The sequence below is a fragment of the Calidris pugnax genome, unplaced genomic scaffold (genome assembly GCF_001431845.1).
Source record: "Calidris pugnax isolate Ruff unplaced genomic scaffold, ASM143184v1 scaffold3, whole genome shotgun sequence".
Taxonomy (NCBI): domain Eukaryota; kingdom Metazoa; phylum Chordata; class Aves; order Charadriiformes; family Scolopacidae; genus Calidris; species Calidris pugnax.
Genome location: NW_015090799.1, coordinates 3709133 through 3725989, shown reverse-complemented (window position 1 = coordinate 3725989; position 16857 = coordinate 3709133). Strand labels below are relative to the sequence as shown.

Here is a 16857-nt window from a genome sequence, read left to right as displayed (position 1 = left end):
ATTGGGGGGGGGGGGGAATTGATATTCTGTGATTAAAATCTTACTGATGGGTCATATTCTTGGAGTTATTTAGCCTTTGCTATTCTTAATTCTGCATCAGTGTGTATTGGTTTGATATTCAACCAATACAAAGTCAACAGCGTGATTCAGGGAAATACTTTTGAAAAACAATGAGATATCTTGATTCTGAAAAGTATATGCTCAGTTTGAGGAAGGTGTCAGTCCTAATGGTGACAGCAGGCAGCTTTTCTAAACATAAAACAGAATGAGAAGCAAATCTGCTTTACGTCTTTTTGCCATTAAATGTAGTAGACATGTGAGAAAGGCCAGTCATAGAGACAAGAACCAAAGAGCAGAATAATCTAAGAAATAGATCTTAATATACTGAGTTCATAATTGCTTCACCATCATCATAACAGCTATGCCTCCAGCCGTGGGGCCAAACAGAACAACTTAGAGGAAGACCCATTGGTGTATCCAGGCTGGGACAAAGGAGAGGATTATGCCACACACCCTTCTGTAGCGGATACAATTATTCCTTCCAGACAGAATAATAATGAAAGAAATCTTCCACAACAGGTTCTAGTAATAATGTCAATTATGTATATTTCATCATTTCTGTCTCTCAGATGGCCTGAATTGCATCTGGCTCATGACATAAGTTACATTATGTGGTGTTGCCAAACTGTTTTTGGCATGAAGTTGAATTCATACTTAAGTATATTTGTGCATCAACAGGGTAATGCTCTTAATTTGTGAATATTCATCTGGGGAAAGAGTGTTCTTTTGACAGATTTTATTGAAACATTTGTCTCTCTGGTTCATAGAATGATGAGAGAAAGGAATTTACAAAACTGTCATGACACAACACCATGAGCAGTCACGTATAACACATAGCATTTATACCATCAAAATAATATTCTGAAAATATGATATAAGAAACACACGACTTATTCCTGAAATAAGATGAAAGGTAACTTTAATCCTTTCTTAAACAGACAGTATTCAGAACTTATTTTTGAATTTGTGACAACTAGTTAAATTTCTTCTTTGGTTGCTGTGTATTCCTCTGAAGGTATCTCTTCTGTCTCATTGCTCCTGTCATTATACAGCATTAGCCAACTGTTTAGATAAAGCAGGACAGTTTAAGTTACAAAGATGGGAAGCTGATGACAATGAAATTAAATAGAAAACCCTATTTCATTTTCTTCTTTATGATCCAATTATAATAAAAACCATAAAGTCTACCCTCCATATAAGGAAGAGAATAACAGTGTGGGTGGTGGGTTCAGTAAACACCACACCACAAAGTAATTTTAACAGGTAAAATCCTTCAGTAATCCCAAAATTTGAAGCTGATAATGGGAGTAAGCCTAGTTCTTACAACCACCATGAACAGAACAACTAATTATAACCATTTTCTGTAACTTGTCACCACTCAAGAGAGTCTTAAGGAACAAAGGAGAATCAATGCCTGTAGAAAGTGATCTTTACTGTCAGTACTGACATAACATGAAACACACTGTAGCAGCACTTGACAGTCCCCGAAGTTGAGGATCTGTGCATGAGATCCTGAAGCATGAGACACAAGTCAGAGATTTCTCCTGACTGCTGTCTGTGTCCACTGTCCTTGGAAATCTTTTGAATTAAGTAAAAAAGTGGATGAGAATAGCCAATGAGAATATCTGATCAATATATCGGGAGAACAGTGATGATGTGCTGGAGAACAGAATGTCTCCCTTCTCCTCCCCTTTTGTGATGAGAAAAGGGTAGCAGTGGTTTAAAGTGAACAGGAGACTCGAATGTGGTGGTATGGGAGTAGTATGGCAGCACACACATGGAATTACCAGCTGATTAAATCATCATGGTTTATTAAATTTATTAATTTATTAAATCATAAATCAGCTGCTGCCTCTCCTGGTGGTGCTCACCATGAAGATCCTACTCAGCCACCTCTGCCTTCAGATAGTGAACCAGGACAGGGCACTGAAGGCATCACGCATCCCAGAGGCACCCCTGGGAATGAGGTCCTCGACAGGACATCAGCTAGTACGAACGAAGCTGGTGATGACTCTCCTTTGATGGGTACCAGTAAGAATCATACACATTTCTTATGTCTGGTGCTAAATGAGACATTATTTCTTCTGAAATTGACTCCTTTCACTATCTTTCTCATCCTGGGGGTCTTCATTCTTGGTGTGGACTTGCTGTGGTGAGATTTTTGCTGTTGATAGAATTACCTTCTGGACAAGCCATAAGGTAGTCCTTGCCGGTACACTTGGCGGTTTCTGTGCTTGCTGAAGCGTGTTCCTGGATGGCCTCCTGACTGTTCTGTAAGACATGCACCTTGGTGATTCTGAATCCCCAACCCCATCTTCCTTTTTTGCACATCTGTGGGATCAGGCTTGATATACTTTGGCACTGTGATTGCTGTGGTGGAGGTACTCTGGTGGGTTAATCAGATGGCTTGCTCCTGTGACTCAGCAGCAGCACCATCACCAAGGGAGTGCTTTCCCAGTGGTGAGTGCAGGGCAATCATAAAGGAATTACATCCCATAAATTCTGCCTGCAATTCCTTACTCCTCCCCACCGCTGGATTGCCAGGCAAGACTGCCACAGATCTGGCTGCAGTATGGCCGCTCATTCCTGAGTTACAGGATCAGGTTGTTGCTGCTGTGGTCTCTTCTTCTGAAGGTCTTCCCTCTCCGTCTGTCACTGGGATCTTTATATGTAGTCAATGTCCCCTTCCAACATGGTGAACATGTATGTGGTGCATAAGAGTCTTTCAGAAGCCAGTGACAGTGTGGAAGAAGGGGAGGCCTTCATGTCTTCTCTCTTGCGCTTTGAATGAAGAAAATGAACGTGCTTTCTGGCTTGCTGTGGTACAGGAAAGAAGGAAATAATGGGGGGGGGTGGGGGGTGGGTGGAGGTGTGAGCACTCACTTTTAAAGCTGATAGTGACGTCGTCATGGCAGTCGCAGAGTCCGTGGATGATGTTAACCAAGAGAAAGCAACCAAGGAGCCACTGGCACCTACCACTCCATCTGGAAGTGAGAGTGAACAAGTGAACACCACAGATGGTTCCGATGTCAATTGGATACCTGGAGTTTTCCCAGGCATTGAAGATCATCTTAACCAATTGCAGACCCCTCTTCCTACTAGTAAGAACTACAAATTATGAGTATTTTCATTTATCCGTCAGTCAGTTATTATTTTGGAAGATGGCGATGGTCCAAAATCATGTGTACTAACCATAATTGTAAATTACTATCATATTATTACTTTATTTTGGGGTTTTACTATTGTTTATAACCTGCTTATAAGGTACTGTTAAAGGGCATGTCTTCCTATGCAAAGCAGAGGACATTTGCTAAAAGACTGAAAATAATGTTTTGCAAATAACCTTTTCTTCCATTCTCTTATCTGTATGTGGTAAAACAGTAATTACAGTGAACAAGTAAACTTTCTCTTCATACATATGTGATAGCATGTTGCGCTTTTTTGCTGGGCACAAGTGATAGCTATGTGACACTTAACTGTCAGTCACTTTTCCCCTCATCTGTATTCCCTCTACGTTGGTTGAATATGTCTCTGTTTTGAGCACATAAAACCTGTAAGAACTGGTTTGAAGGTCATTTTCAAGGTGAACATCTGTGTCAAATCTTTGCATTGTCAGTACCCTGGCAAAGGCTCATAAGGCCATATTCCCAGAAGTCTTCCTTTTTTCATTTGTCTTCTCTTGGTGCTTTTTAAAAACACAATACAAGGGAGTCACTCGGACACTACCATCATCATAAATTGTTTATTTATTGAAGGGTTTATTCATTTGACTGACCTGTTTTCCAAGTGTCCATGGAATAACAAATCAGTCCACTGTAGGAACCTAAAAAATAACTGTTAAAAAAATCTAGTATGTCATCAAAATGAAATGAGCTTTTGATCCCTCCCTGTCACTTCCAAGCACCTGCCCAGAGCCAGAGAAGCAGGGGACATGACTGAATCCTGCTCCTTCTTCTCAGTGCTCGGGGGAGGGGAAGGGTGAACGTAGCGGTTTTCTAAGCACCTGAATTTTAATAAATGTCTGTGTGTCTTTCTAAGGGACTTTGTGGTGGAAAAGCTCTGGCATTTCTCACGGATGATATAAAGCACCTTAAGAAAAAATCTGCTGAGATGTGGGGTAGACAAGTGAGCATGTTCCTCTTGTTGGGTTTCTTGGAGGCTAGGTCAGGACCCTTAGCTGCTGAATGAGCGCTCTGTCCTTTGTGGTGAGATAGCACAAAACAACTCACCAGTCAGCAAGTTTCTTAATGAAAACATCTGGAAGATTCATGAACGACTTGTTGGCTAAGCTTAACAGAGGGAAAAAAGATGCTTCTCAGGTTTGTATTTGCCAGCTGCTAATAGGAAATGAGATCAGAAATGCTGGCTGGAAATGAGTTGTAATGCGTATTAAAGAAATAGAACTTCACAGCTGATTAGAGTAAGTGCTTAATTTGCTCCATTAGAGTCTGGAAGAATTCAGACAGGCAGAGGTCTCCCATATCTTTTTTGTAGTGATAATGAAGTAGTAGTACCAAATGAAATCACCATATCTATAGTCAGCTGATAATTTTAAACTTGGGATACCCATATGGCAATGGTGTGGGGCCAGAAATGTAGAAGTTCAAGTGGTATGGCCAGCATAGCAAATGCTTAAGTCTGGAAGCATGCATTTTGATTTAAGATCCTGTTTTAGAACTGAATTACACAACTTATTGAAAAGGACAAGGGGATCCATCCTTAAGTTTACACAGAGCATTTTTTTCTATTAGGAAAAAGTATTTTGAATTTTTAAAGTCCCACTCTATACATATCTCTCAAATTAAAAACCATTCAGAGGATTATTGTATTTTATGAAAGCATTAGAGTTTTTGAAATGCAGTTTTATCCTATGTAGGAACAAAATCAAAAGTTTCAAAATTTCTCCATAGTGGTCATTTTAGGATTAAATAAAAAAGTGGTGTTCTTTTTTTCTCTCTTTCTCTTCTATTCTCACTCTCTTTTCCCCATGGGACAAGACATGTTTGACTTGTATGACAAAAACCTCTTCAAAAAGTTGTCAACATTCACATGTCTTTACATTTTCTCCACAAAATTTCCAGGCAATTTTATAATTGCATTTTGGTTCACAGAAGTATAGCATGATATAAACTGAAACATGTGAGAGAGACAAGAGGGGAAAAGCATGAGTTTTGTTATTCAAAATGCTAAAACTAACCATAGTTCAGATGAGTACGATGATTATACTCTATATAAGAGTTCTCAGTATAAATACGTTTTAATGACCTCAGCGAGGACTTTCTAGAATATGTTGTTTTAATTGTGGAAGTCATAGACTTTGTATCTTGCTGTTAAATATTCACTAAGCATATTTGGACTAATGGACAGTTTTGTTCTTCAGGATCTACCTCCAGTATAGATGGTAATCAAGGACCACACAAGGGACATCATGAATCCACTACTTTCCCTGGAGAGACCACAACAACAACAATAGTTTCACAACCTAGGTCAGCCCAGGTACCAGGTAGGTTTTTGAAGTCATATGTTTTAACAATATAAGCACAGAGTTGTATTAATATGAACTGAAGTAAGAGATGAAAATGTAGGTCAAGTACAGCTGTTCAGAGTTTGTTATGAATCAGGTAATATTCAGTATTTTCATTAGTAATCTGAAAAATGAAGCATATTGTCACTCATATAATTTTCCAGCAATATCCTGATGAGAGAAATAATGCATTTGGAGAAATGGATTAAGATCCAAATAACCTTTATAAATTGATATTAAATCAGGCAAAATTCAATAAAGATAAATGCAAAATATTATATCCACAAGAATATTTGCTGAAAATAATAAGCTGAGTGTTGCAGAATAAGGCTTGCAGATTAAAATGGATTAGAAAGAAGCTAACACCATGATAAAATTGCAAAAGAATACAAATACATTCAGTGACATATTAGCAGTAAAGTAATTTTTAAAAGCAACAAAGTAATTATCCCACCCTACTTAAGCCTACCAAGTCCAGAGCTGAAGCTCTGTGTTCAGTTCAAGGCATTGCATTAATCATATAGAAAAAAGTTGGAGATGAGCACAAAGAAAGCTTTGGAGAGGTAATCTTGAAGCACCTTTTGAAGAACTCATCGTTTTCAGAGAAAACCAAAGGGAGATATGAGAACAGTATGCTAAAAAAAGGTTGCTTGTCAGTTTTTCACCACAGAGTAATAATTAACTAATTTGAAGAAATAATTTCTTTCAAATGAAGCATAGAAATCTTGTTAAACAAGGGAGATTTGTTTCAAACAAACAAAATAAAGGAGATAGCTCTTAGGAGAGGATCTCTGTCTTCAATGGTTGTGTAGCATAAAGAATAGTCTACTAGGAAGGCTGTGAAATCTTCATTATTAAAAATGTTAAAAGAAATGGAATATTCCTCAGCCATCATCTTATTGACCCTTTTTCACTGGAGTGAAATGTAACTGATGTGACCTTTTAGGATCCTGTCTAGTTTTGTAGTTCCTTTTTTTTTTCCAGTTTGCCCCCAATATATCCCTTAAAGTAATATTTTAAATGAAAACATGAGCAGTTCACTCTACCTGAAAGTCATCCTGCTTTTGTGCAAAGAATTGCAGGTGTATCATTGATAAGCCTTTTCTTTTGCTCTTGGAGTAAATACAACTCCTCTCCACCTATGCCCACCAATGTACAGTGCTTATAGGCACTAATAGAGATGGGGTATTTCATCTGAGCTGGCCCGTGTATAGCAGAATGATGAAAATTTATTTGATTTGCACAGAAGCACTTCATAAAACAAACATCAATGCAAGCCAGGAAAAAAGTCTGAAAGTTTAAAGAATATAAAAGAACTTGTGTTCTTGCAGTTCTGTGAAACAGCAAAGCTGTGTGATGTATGTTAACCCACTCTCCTCCCTTCCCTCAACTCTCCCCACAGAATGGCTGATCATTGTTGCTGCACTTGTGGCACTTGCGTTGATTCTTGCAGTCTGCATTGCTGTTAACAGTCGACGAAGGTAAGGCAGCCCCTCTGCTTCTTCAAAATACACTGCCTTGCTATTTTCTTCAGTTAGGCTTCAAAGCTTTGTGAAAGAGCAGAGTAGCATAACACAGGAAAGAGCTTCCTCTGCAAAGCTCTGTGACGTGGGATGTGCGGGCCCACGTCACCATGTCCTGCACAGGTCACACATCAGTCTTTACCCTCATATGGAACCATGTGAAGTCAGTAGCTGTATAAACCATTTGGTCTTTACTTGGAAATGGAAACTAGCTGTATATACTCACAGATAATTAATTATTCTCTACCTAGGAGACAAGTCCTATTTCTTGAATAGGAAAATCCTGTTCTCTGCGAATGAAGAGTATTTGAGATGGACATAGACAGTAGCAACTACAGGATGAGCTGAGTATGATTCTCTACCACTGACAGTGTTGTCTGTGTACAGTGTGAAGGGCTGTGTTAGACAATCGTTGTCACAGGATTAATTTGTTCCTTCCAAACAAAAGGCAGCTGGTAGTCAGAGGGATATATTCTAATACTGTTATCAGAGCACTCAACAGCTTTATTCACTCCACTTTACAGATGAAGAATCTGAGGAATAGACATTCGCAGCGATCTGTGTCCAAAGTTAGCCAGGAAATTTGAAAAAACTCTAGCCTAAAGGATAGGCTGTAATGTTCTTAAATCTTTCTTTTCTTCTGGGAGCTGTTCTCAGGTTACTTCTCAATTGTCTTACAAGGCTTTTTGCTACTTGAGTGTTTAAGTCGAATCCTTTAACAGGAGTACCTATTTTCTACTTGGATGTTGCAATTGTATTATATGTTGAGATTGATATGTGGAAATTTTTGTTCAGGAAAGAGTGAGCAAATCTATTCCTAGTCTGTCTGCTGGTTGCTGGAAAGTACATTTTAATGCTTCTGTGTGCTTCTATGAGATAAGTCCATGCAGCAGGCTTCTATGAGGCAAACCAGTGAAAACTGGATGCCAAACCATCTGACAGAGTAACCTGATACAGTCTTACTGAAGTGAGTAGTGACATGTCGCTTGATATGTTTCCCCTATTACTGTATCCACAATACCAGCGATACCAATGACAGTATTATTACTGTTGAAATAAGAAAGCTATCAAGCATATTGTGAGACAGAAAATACAACAACTTTATTTCTGTGAAGTGATTCTGGAGTTACACAGCCTGAAAGGCATGGCTTATTGATTTATGCGTTACTCTGATACGCACTTCAAAGTAGAGACTGACAGTGTTTCCTCCCTCTCACTCAGTCACCATAGGAACAGACAAACAGGGCCACTATGGCTAATTATAGATTGTATCTGACAAGAAATGAAACAATCTCAGAGCTGTAAATTATACCACTAATGGAAAACATACCTTTTACTTAGACCTTCTGTGCAGCTGGGAGTGAGTCGCAAAGAGAGGAGGAGCATGTGGGTGCATGCATGTGTGCAAGTACATAGATTAGACCCTAGTAATATGTGTTACTCACTGCAAGGAAAACTTTTTGAAGGAGGGACGTACTCTGGTATGCTTGAAACAAATGGAATTTTTTCTTTAACTTTAGCAGGATTCGAATGATAACATGAATAAGTCAAGAACTCTTTCTTCACCTCTTCTGTTAAGTGCTAATATATTGAAAATCCATAGAGAGACAGTTACTGTGCAGTCAACATACTGCATGTGAATGTCAGCTAATCTGAAACTAACACTGCAGCAGTGCTATAAGAAAACTGGATGCTGAGAAAGGAGGAGAGTGCATTTCAGTGTTAGCTGAGCAGTAAGTTGAGGACATTTCAAACATTAATTTATTTAAAAAGTAAGAATGATCTGTGTTTTTATTTGTGTTAGGCTGTCAGGTGCACCTTTTTTTAAATGAATGCTAACTCTAGCACCCCCAGTTTCAGTCTTATTCAGGTTGTCTGGAAAAGCCTAATGAAGTGCAGGCCTGAGTTTCCTGATTCAGAAATAAATTGATTTAATCTTTCTAGTTAGGATGCCAGTATGGCAGAGAATTCAAGCATTTCAAATAAGTAATTGGGCCTTCTCAGTGTATAGAATATTGCTTGGCTATATATTCCTTTTTTTAAAATTTGATGTTGTCATGAGTTCCCACTGACTGGAAAAGGGGAAACATAACCCCCATTTTTAAAAAAGGAATAAAAAAATAACCAAGGAACCATAGGCTGGTCAGTCTCATCTCTGTGTCTGGCAAGATCCTCCTGGAAACTATGCTAAGGCACATAGAATATAAGGAGGTGATTCATGATAGCCAACATGGCATCACTAAAGGCATACCATGGCCTTCTACAATGGGGTAGATGGTGGATGAATAATGGCTGTAGCATTGGTGGATAAAGGAAAAACAACTGACATACTCTGCCTGGACGCGTACAAGGCATTTGACACTGTCCTGCACAACATCCTTGTACACTTGGTAAGACCTGGATTTGACAGACAGACCCCTTGGTAGATAAGGCATTAGTTGGATGGCCACACTCAAAAAGTTGGTGTTAACGGGTCAATGTCCCAGTGGAGACCAGGACAAGTGGTATTCCTCAGGAGTCAGTATTGAGACCAGTGCTGTTTACCATCTTTGTCAGCGATATGGACAGTGGGATTGAGTTCACCCTCAGCAGGTTTGCCAACGCCACCAAGCTCAGTGGCATGGTTGACACACTGAAAGGAAGAGCTGCCCTCCAGAGGGACTTTGACAGGCTGGAGAGGTGGGCCCATGTGAACCTCATGAAGTTCAGCAAGGCCAAGTGCAAGGTCCTACACCTCAGTCAGGGCAATTCCAGGCACACAAATACAGGCTGGGTGGAGAATGGCTGGAGAGCATCCCTGAAGAGATGATGAGCCATCAGTGGTCACTTGCGGCTGAGGAAGCCAGCCACATCCTGGGCTGAATCAAAATAGGCATGGCCAGCGGTGCAGGGGCGAGGGAGGATTCTCCCCCTCTACTCCACTCTGGTGCAACCCCACCTGGAGTACTGCATCCGGCTCTGGGGCCCCCAACACAAGAAGGACATGGGCCTGTTGGAGGTAGTCCATAAGAGGGTCACAAAGATGGGGTTGTTCAGCCTGGAGAAGAGAAGGCTCTGGGGAGACCTTATAGCAGCCTTCCAGTACTTAGAGGGGCCTACAGGAAAGATGGGGAGAGACTCTTTACCAGGGAGAGTAGTGAAAGGACAAGGGGTAATGGTTTTAACTGTAAGAGGGGAGATTTAGGCTAGATATTAGGAAGAAATTGTTTACTGTGAGGGTATTGAGACAGTGGAACGGGTTGCCCAGAGAAGCTGTGGATGGCCCATCCCTGGAGGTGTTCAAGGCCAGGTTGGACAGGGCTTTGAGCAACCTGGTCTGGTGGGAGGTGTCCCTGCCCATGGCAGGGGGGTTGGAACTCGATGATCTTTGAGGTCCCTTCCAACCCAAACCATTCTATGATTCTATGATTCTATTAGAAAATATTTTCTAGCTTTCAGTAATGAATGTTATTCCTATCTATAGATAGATACAAAACAAGTAATTGAGCTCCTGCTAAATTTTATACATATAATGGAGGATGCTTTCAAAAATAGAATATGCAATATGGAGAAACTTTACACTTAGCATTGTATAAGACTGCACTGGCAGACACAAGTTTCATTTCCAGGCACTTTTTCCTAAATACTGACTTTTCATTTTTTTTTCTTATTTCTGTTAGTATCCATTTATACTACTTATGCTACTTATAGTCCTTATTTTCTTTTTATTTCTTTCTAGATGTGGTCAGAAGAAAAAGCTAGTGATTAACAATGGCAAAGGTGCAGTGGAGGACAGGAAAACAAGTGGATTAAATGGAGATGCCAGCAAATCACAAGAAATGGTGCACTTGGTTCATAAAGAACCGTCAAATGACCAAACAGGAGCATGTGATGAATTCCTGACCATTAATGAAACACAAAATCATCAGGAACTTGACATGAAGAGTGGAGTGTAATGATACCAGGATGCCAAGTAGATCAGAGCTGGGGAAATCAAAATCACGTGGAACTTGGACGGGAATTCACAGAGGCACTGTGCTACTGATGTCTTTTGAACATAATTAAATACAAGTTTTATTCATTTTAATAATTTTAAAATTATGTCTCAGTTACAAAATTGACATTTGCTTTCTGAAGTAAGCCCCCAAGAGTTGCAGAATGTTTTCAGTTCCCCGTTCCCCCCCAGAGGACACTTACTGTGTCCTGGGTGTTAGGAGGAGGTTTACTTAATTGTTCCCCAGATGGAGGTTCTTGGCTGTGCAGAGCTCCAGAAGTATCCAGTCACTCCATCTTACAGGCATTTAAGGTACTAAACTTGCCATGGTACAAGAGTAAGTGAAGAATAAATTTCAAGAACAAAAATCATGTTTAATCCAAAAAGGCTTCCTATACAGTGTCTAAAACATCAGAATCCTTCAGAAATGCCTTCCAACCAGGAGGAGCAGTAGGTGCATTCAAGAGTCTGCCAGTTAATGATTTATGGCTTGGTCTGCAATGAGGGAAACCCAGAAGGAAAAAAGTTATTTACCTCTATTTTTAAATGTCTGTGGTCAAGTCTTCTTGGCAGGGGGAATAAAGAGATGAAAACATGAGCTGATACATAATAAAGTTCTTCACTTTATTATCCTAACAATCTATACAGTTATCCTTGAGTTTTTGAGGTGTTCATTGCTCTTCCCCGTTCACTGGTCATAGTTTGTGCATGTTTTTAATGAGTCTGTTAGTTCGGATAATTAATAAAACAGAATGACCCCAGCTCTATCACACATACACAAATCAAGCAATTGGAGATCACTAGGGAAGACGTCAGTATTTTATTCCTGAAGAATAGGTCTCTATCTTCCTCTGCTCCATTTTACTTCGGAGATGCTGAGCAAAGTATTTTCTTATTTTCCCTATAAGTATTATGTTACCAGTTTGCTGATATTTTAAAAGTTGCCTTTCTATGGTGTCACTCACTTCCTCTGAATTCTATTTCATCCACATTTTTCCTCCTGCTTTTTAAAATTACCAAAAGAAACATTGCTTGCTTATTGGTACCAAAAGTTTAAATTCTGCCGAAAAGATCAAAGAAAATTACAGGAAACTCTCCCAGCCATGTAATACAGTAAAGTAGCTGCAGTTGCAATCTTATAAGCTTTTATTTTGTCCTTAAGTGTCTATTATGTAAAATATTTGTGCATTATATTGATGCTGTGCATTATATTGATATGAATTTTCAGAAAGAAAACTATTTACTACCGGTAGTCTGTGCCATTTTTAAGAAAGTGTATTGGAATGGAGGGAGAATAACAACTTCTAATTAGGTTGCCTCAAAAAAATGCAAGTGCAAACAATCCAAGGTAATCCCAGCCAGTGGTCTGTGTCAGTTGTGGGGTGGGGAACGTACTGTAGCAGGGTTGTTGAAGTGTTCCTGTTCAATGGCAATAGCACCTGTCATTGAAAGTGTTTTGGTAAAGCATATTATTTTATGTTCTCCGTTTGAAGCAATTTGGAGGTTGAGTATTCAGCCGGCTAAATACTAACATCAGCTAGTACTGATCTTCACTGGAACATAAAGCACAAGACTATCGGTTGGATTTCTCAGACACAGCCCTCCAGCAGTTTCCCGTGTGTTTCATTGAATTGCTCAGTGCCCTGGTATCTGCAGGCAGATCTCCTCAAGGGTGATTTACACCTGGGCAAAAGGCCCCAAGATAAAGTGTGATTTTAAAGAACATGTAGGATGTTTTCTGTTGGCATGTTCATATATGAACAGTCACACAGCTTGTGGTCCAAAGGTGGTTAAACAAGCTGAAGCCTGGGGTCAAGGTGGTTTACACTATCAGTACTTGTGGTCCATTGTCTAACTCCTCCATCCTTTCATGCATTTTAATACTGAACTCTGTAGTTGGGAAGTCTGTTGACTCTGTGCATTTATTTTTGTTTAATTCCTGTAATGTTTTCAAGCAAACTTTTCTGTTTGTCATAAATCAAAATGATCTGCTAAAGGCTGTATTTAAACTGGTGTTATGTACTCATTTGTATGGAGATCCAGAGGAAAAATTATTCCTCTCTTCAAATCCTAATTGAATATAGGTCCCAATCAGTTTTTTCAGAAAGTTTTGAAGGCTAAATTTTTCTTAAAAAGAAAAGAAAAGGGCTGTGGCATGCTATTCATCTTCCTATTCAGATGTTTAATGGAGAAATCCACAAACTCCTTCCTAATTTATCTAATGTCACTGGTTGACTTCTTTTTGTATTTTTAAATAGGGAGATGCTCAAGTTCTCTTTACAGAGGCAATGCCATTATTTTATATATGCTGATTCTTTTTAGATGTCGTGTGATTCATGTGCAATTAAGTTTCATTATACTTTCAAAACTAGATGGCCATTTCATGTGTGTAATATAGTGCATATTTTTATTAATCTTGGTTTATTATTTGAGGGCTTGTCTGTTGCGTGTATGTACTTTTTATATAGAGCTCTTGATATATTTTCGTATTTATTTAATAGATTAATCAGAGTGAAAGAAAATGTCATCTCTAAATTATAACTAGAAATAGTATTGCTAAAACCACATTGAACTGTAAAATAAGCTTCTAAAAATAAACTTGATTCCACATTGAGGACAAAAAGCAAGACAAGCATTATTAGTGGGACCAGCGTTATTCAGTAGGATAGTTGTGTTTAGTACTGGTGAGCCAGGGGTCATTTTTTCTGCTTGCAAAGAAAGTCAGGTTCAGCTGAATGCTGTGTGATCTCATCTGCTCTGAGCCTCCCATAGGCTCGTCAGATACCCTAGGATTTAGCAATAAACTCAGCTCCCCTCTAGAAGCAAACAACTTGGCCCAATTTAAGATCAACCCAGAAAGATTTTGATGACTACTTCTGAATCAATGGCATTTGGGAGACCACAACACCCTCCAAGATCCAGCCCTTCCTCCGGGTGCTGACAGACAAGTTGGGTCCAGGCCTACCCTTGGTTCCTGGGAAGAATGAAGAGCTCTCCTAAAAATGCTGAGGAGACCAGGCTGGATCTAGAACAGACTCCATGATCAGCTTGTATTATTCCTTATTCTTGAACCGTTTTAAATAAAGGTAATCCAGACCACCTGTCTCATGGAAATGCTGTCTAAAGCAGTAAGCATATTTAAGAGAGAGATTGCATGTTTTAGGAGAATGTAAAATTTTCATCAGGCAGTCCAGGGTGATTGTTTCACCTGTATTTTCTTGATGATTTTACAAGGAATGTTTGATTAAAACAGACAAAGGATATGTGGCCATTATGTCTACCTGCATGGGTGTTTTAAATCCTTTCTATAACATTGGTTCCAAAATTATATTTCTGCACAATGTTTTTCATGTGATAGGGATGTCTTTTGTCAACAACAATAGACTCTCTACTAAGTGGTTTGAAGCATGTTACCTGAAATATTATTAGGAGACAATTGCCAAGTGTCTCTTTAGCATATAGAAAAAAAGCCGGGCAGGGACAGAGGTCAGTATATCATCCTGGTTAGGGCTGGTCCTAATTATTCTCTCTGTAAATGAAGGAAAGAAATTAAATCCTCTGACAACTGTGTTCTGCCTCAGCATACACAGACATCAGGATATTTTGTAAGCCAGTAGTTTATTTTACGCTATATTAGGCCATTATATAGCATATTAGGCTAATTATTTCTTAGCCTTATTAAACAATTCAAGGTCCTGACTTCTCTTGTTGCAAGAGATATGGTTAGTCAAATACAAACCCTTTGGAGTAACCACAGGTACCAGCTAGTTTTCCTCTGCGGAGGGGGAAAAGGACAAAACAGCGGCAGAGAAAGCGCTGCACCGGGCTGTTCCTTGGGGTGCAGTTCCAGCTGTGTGGGATTGGGTGACAAAACCCTCATTCCGAGGGGGGGGGGGAGGCGGAAAGAGTACTGTGCAAAGGTGTTTTCTGGGGGGGAACCCTGTGTGATTAGGGTGGGAGGATGCAGTGGCTGAAAGAGGAAGTAAAGAGGGGAGTGAAATTTCTTTGCTACTACTGCGAAAGTCCCTTCAACACCCCCCAGGACTTTGTCACTTGAATGTTTTGCAGCTCTGAGAAGGAAAAAAGAATTGGCATTTTCCCGTGAACCCCCCACCTCCAAGTCCCCCTCTACATTCAGCACCTCATTTGCAAACTGATTTTGAATCATTTTCCCCTGGTAGCTTATTACTCATTATTACTATTCCATGCTGCATGTGGCATCCACCAACACCGTGCAGAGAGTGAGCAGCTATGACCATAAGAGATGAGAGGCAAAGTGCAAATTTAGCAAAGATGAGTAACAGTGTCTTTTGTACAGCACAGACTTTTTGTCCTTCCTGTCTCACCCATTTGGAGTAAGGTTAGCAACAGCAAGATTTCAAGAACATTTCTCTTCTTACTCATCTTCCTGTTTTTAAAGTACCCAAATTACAGCGACCTTCACATAGGTCAACAGTGCTGCTGCTCAGCTTTTTGAAAAGTTGAAACTGAAGCAGAAAACCCATCATCAAAGAAGCCCTTCTGACTTCAAGGGTGCTAATTATTGTTAAAGTGCAAGTAAAGCAGAGGCAGTGAAAGCTCTACATACACTTCAAACACAGCCGCCTTCAGTTTTGTCTGGATGGTTCCAGCAAGTGTCAGAAAGGCTTTGCCTGAGTGACAGCTTCAAGGAGTCTTGAACGTTTTATTAAAAATTCTTACTCTACAGGCAAAAGAGTTTTGGATGAACAAGTGGGGGAGTGAAACCCATTTTCATACATTCTCTGCCACACAAATCTGTGAATTTCTTTAGGTTTGTGTTTTCTTTAAAAAAAAAACAAACATAAAATTAAAATTACATAGTTTTTGGTCAAAAGAAGTTCACAAAGACTATCAAATGAGAGGATGGCTATTTTTTGTTTTCAGAAATAAACATAGTTTTAGCCAGCTTTAATATCCCAGATAGACGATCTAGCTGTGCAAAATTATTTTTTTGAAGATTCACCATGACTAATACATAATATAGCTTTCTTTTCGTACTAAAAGAAAATTCTTACAAGTAATTTATTTCCCATTAGAAAAAATGTCTGTGTGAATTTACAGTAAAGTAGAATTTTTCAAGTCAAATAGGATCTGACATAAATTTAAGTTCATCTATTTGAAAACCCTCAAGCATTTTTAAGAATATTGGGGGAAAGTCTCACTCTGAAACACCCACCTAAGTTAGACTTCAGCTCACCAGCAGCTTTCTTCTGGTGCTAAGGCTGAGGCAAGAGGCTGCCTTGTAAGCAATGCCAAAGGCATAGGGACGTGCAGGTTGGCAGCGGGAAATCAGCATACTGCTCACAGGCGGTGGAGGCTCTGTGTATCAGAAAGGTTCCAAATCTGCTGACTTAGTCCTGAAGTCCTTCAGACTCCCAGAGCAACCCATGGCAGAGGAGGATGTGATAAGGCATTTTCCATTTCTTCTCCGGAGCAGATTTTGTGCCCGGCCCTGGAAAGCCTTGTCTCAGCAATCGTGTCAGGGTGGGGTCAGCTTTAACGCCCATATGCTGGTCTCATGTCGCACTGTATAAATGGCTTGGTAACAGCAGAGTTTTAGCTTCAAATCTAAATTTACTTGCAGTCATTGGTGTATATCTAGCTTTAGCTTCTGGCACCACATACTAAAATGGCTCTTTTTTTTCTTTCCCTGGCTTAATCCGAAAAAAAAAAAAAAAAAAAAAAAAAAAAAAAAAAAAATTAGCCAATTTACCCTTTTAAAAATTCTTTTTTAAACCTTAAAAAAAAAGGGAATG

General features: G+C 39.4%; 1 protein-coding gene across 8 annotated transcripts in view; it reads left to right on the top strand.

Moving 5' to 3' along the window:
- The window catches only part of CD44 (CD44 molecule (Indian blood group)), a 51008-nt gene extending 37825 nt beyond the window's left edge, over positions 1-13183 (top strand). For 3 of the 8 annotated variants that reach the window (XM_014937167.1, XM_014937170.1, XM_014937172.1), the window contains 5 exons: positions 1906-2091; positions 2976-3161; positions 5441-5563; positions 6987-7065; positions 10826-13183. In XM_014937167.1, the coding sequence (XP_014792653.1) occupies positions 1906-2091; positions 2976-3161; positions 5441-5563; positions 6987-7065; positions 10826-11042 (791 nt within the window). In that variant the 3' untranslated portion in view covers positions 11043-13183. The remainder of the gene's footprint in view (positions 1-1905; positions 2092-2975; positions 3162-5440; positions 5564-6986; positions 7066-10825) is intronic. The other 5 variants (XM_014937169.1, XM_014937171.1, XM_014937173.1 and 2 more) reach the window with 3 other exon arrangements.
- Positions 13184-16857: the final 3674 nt, after the last annotated feature.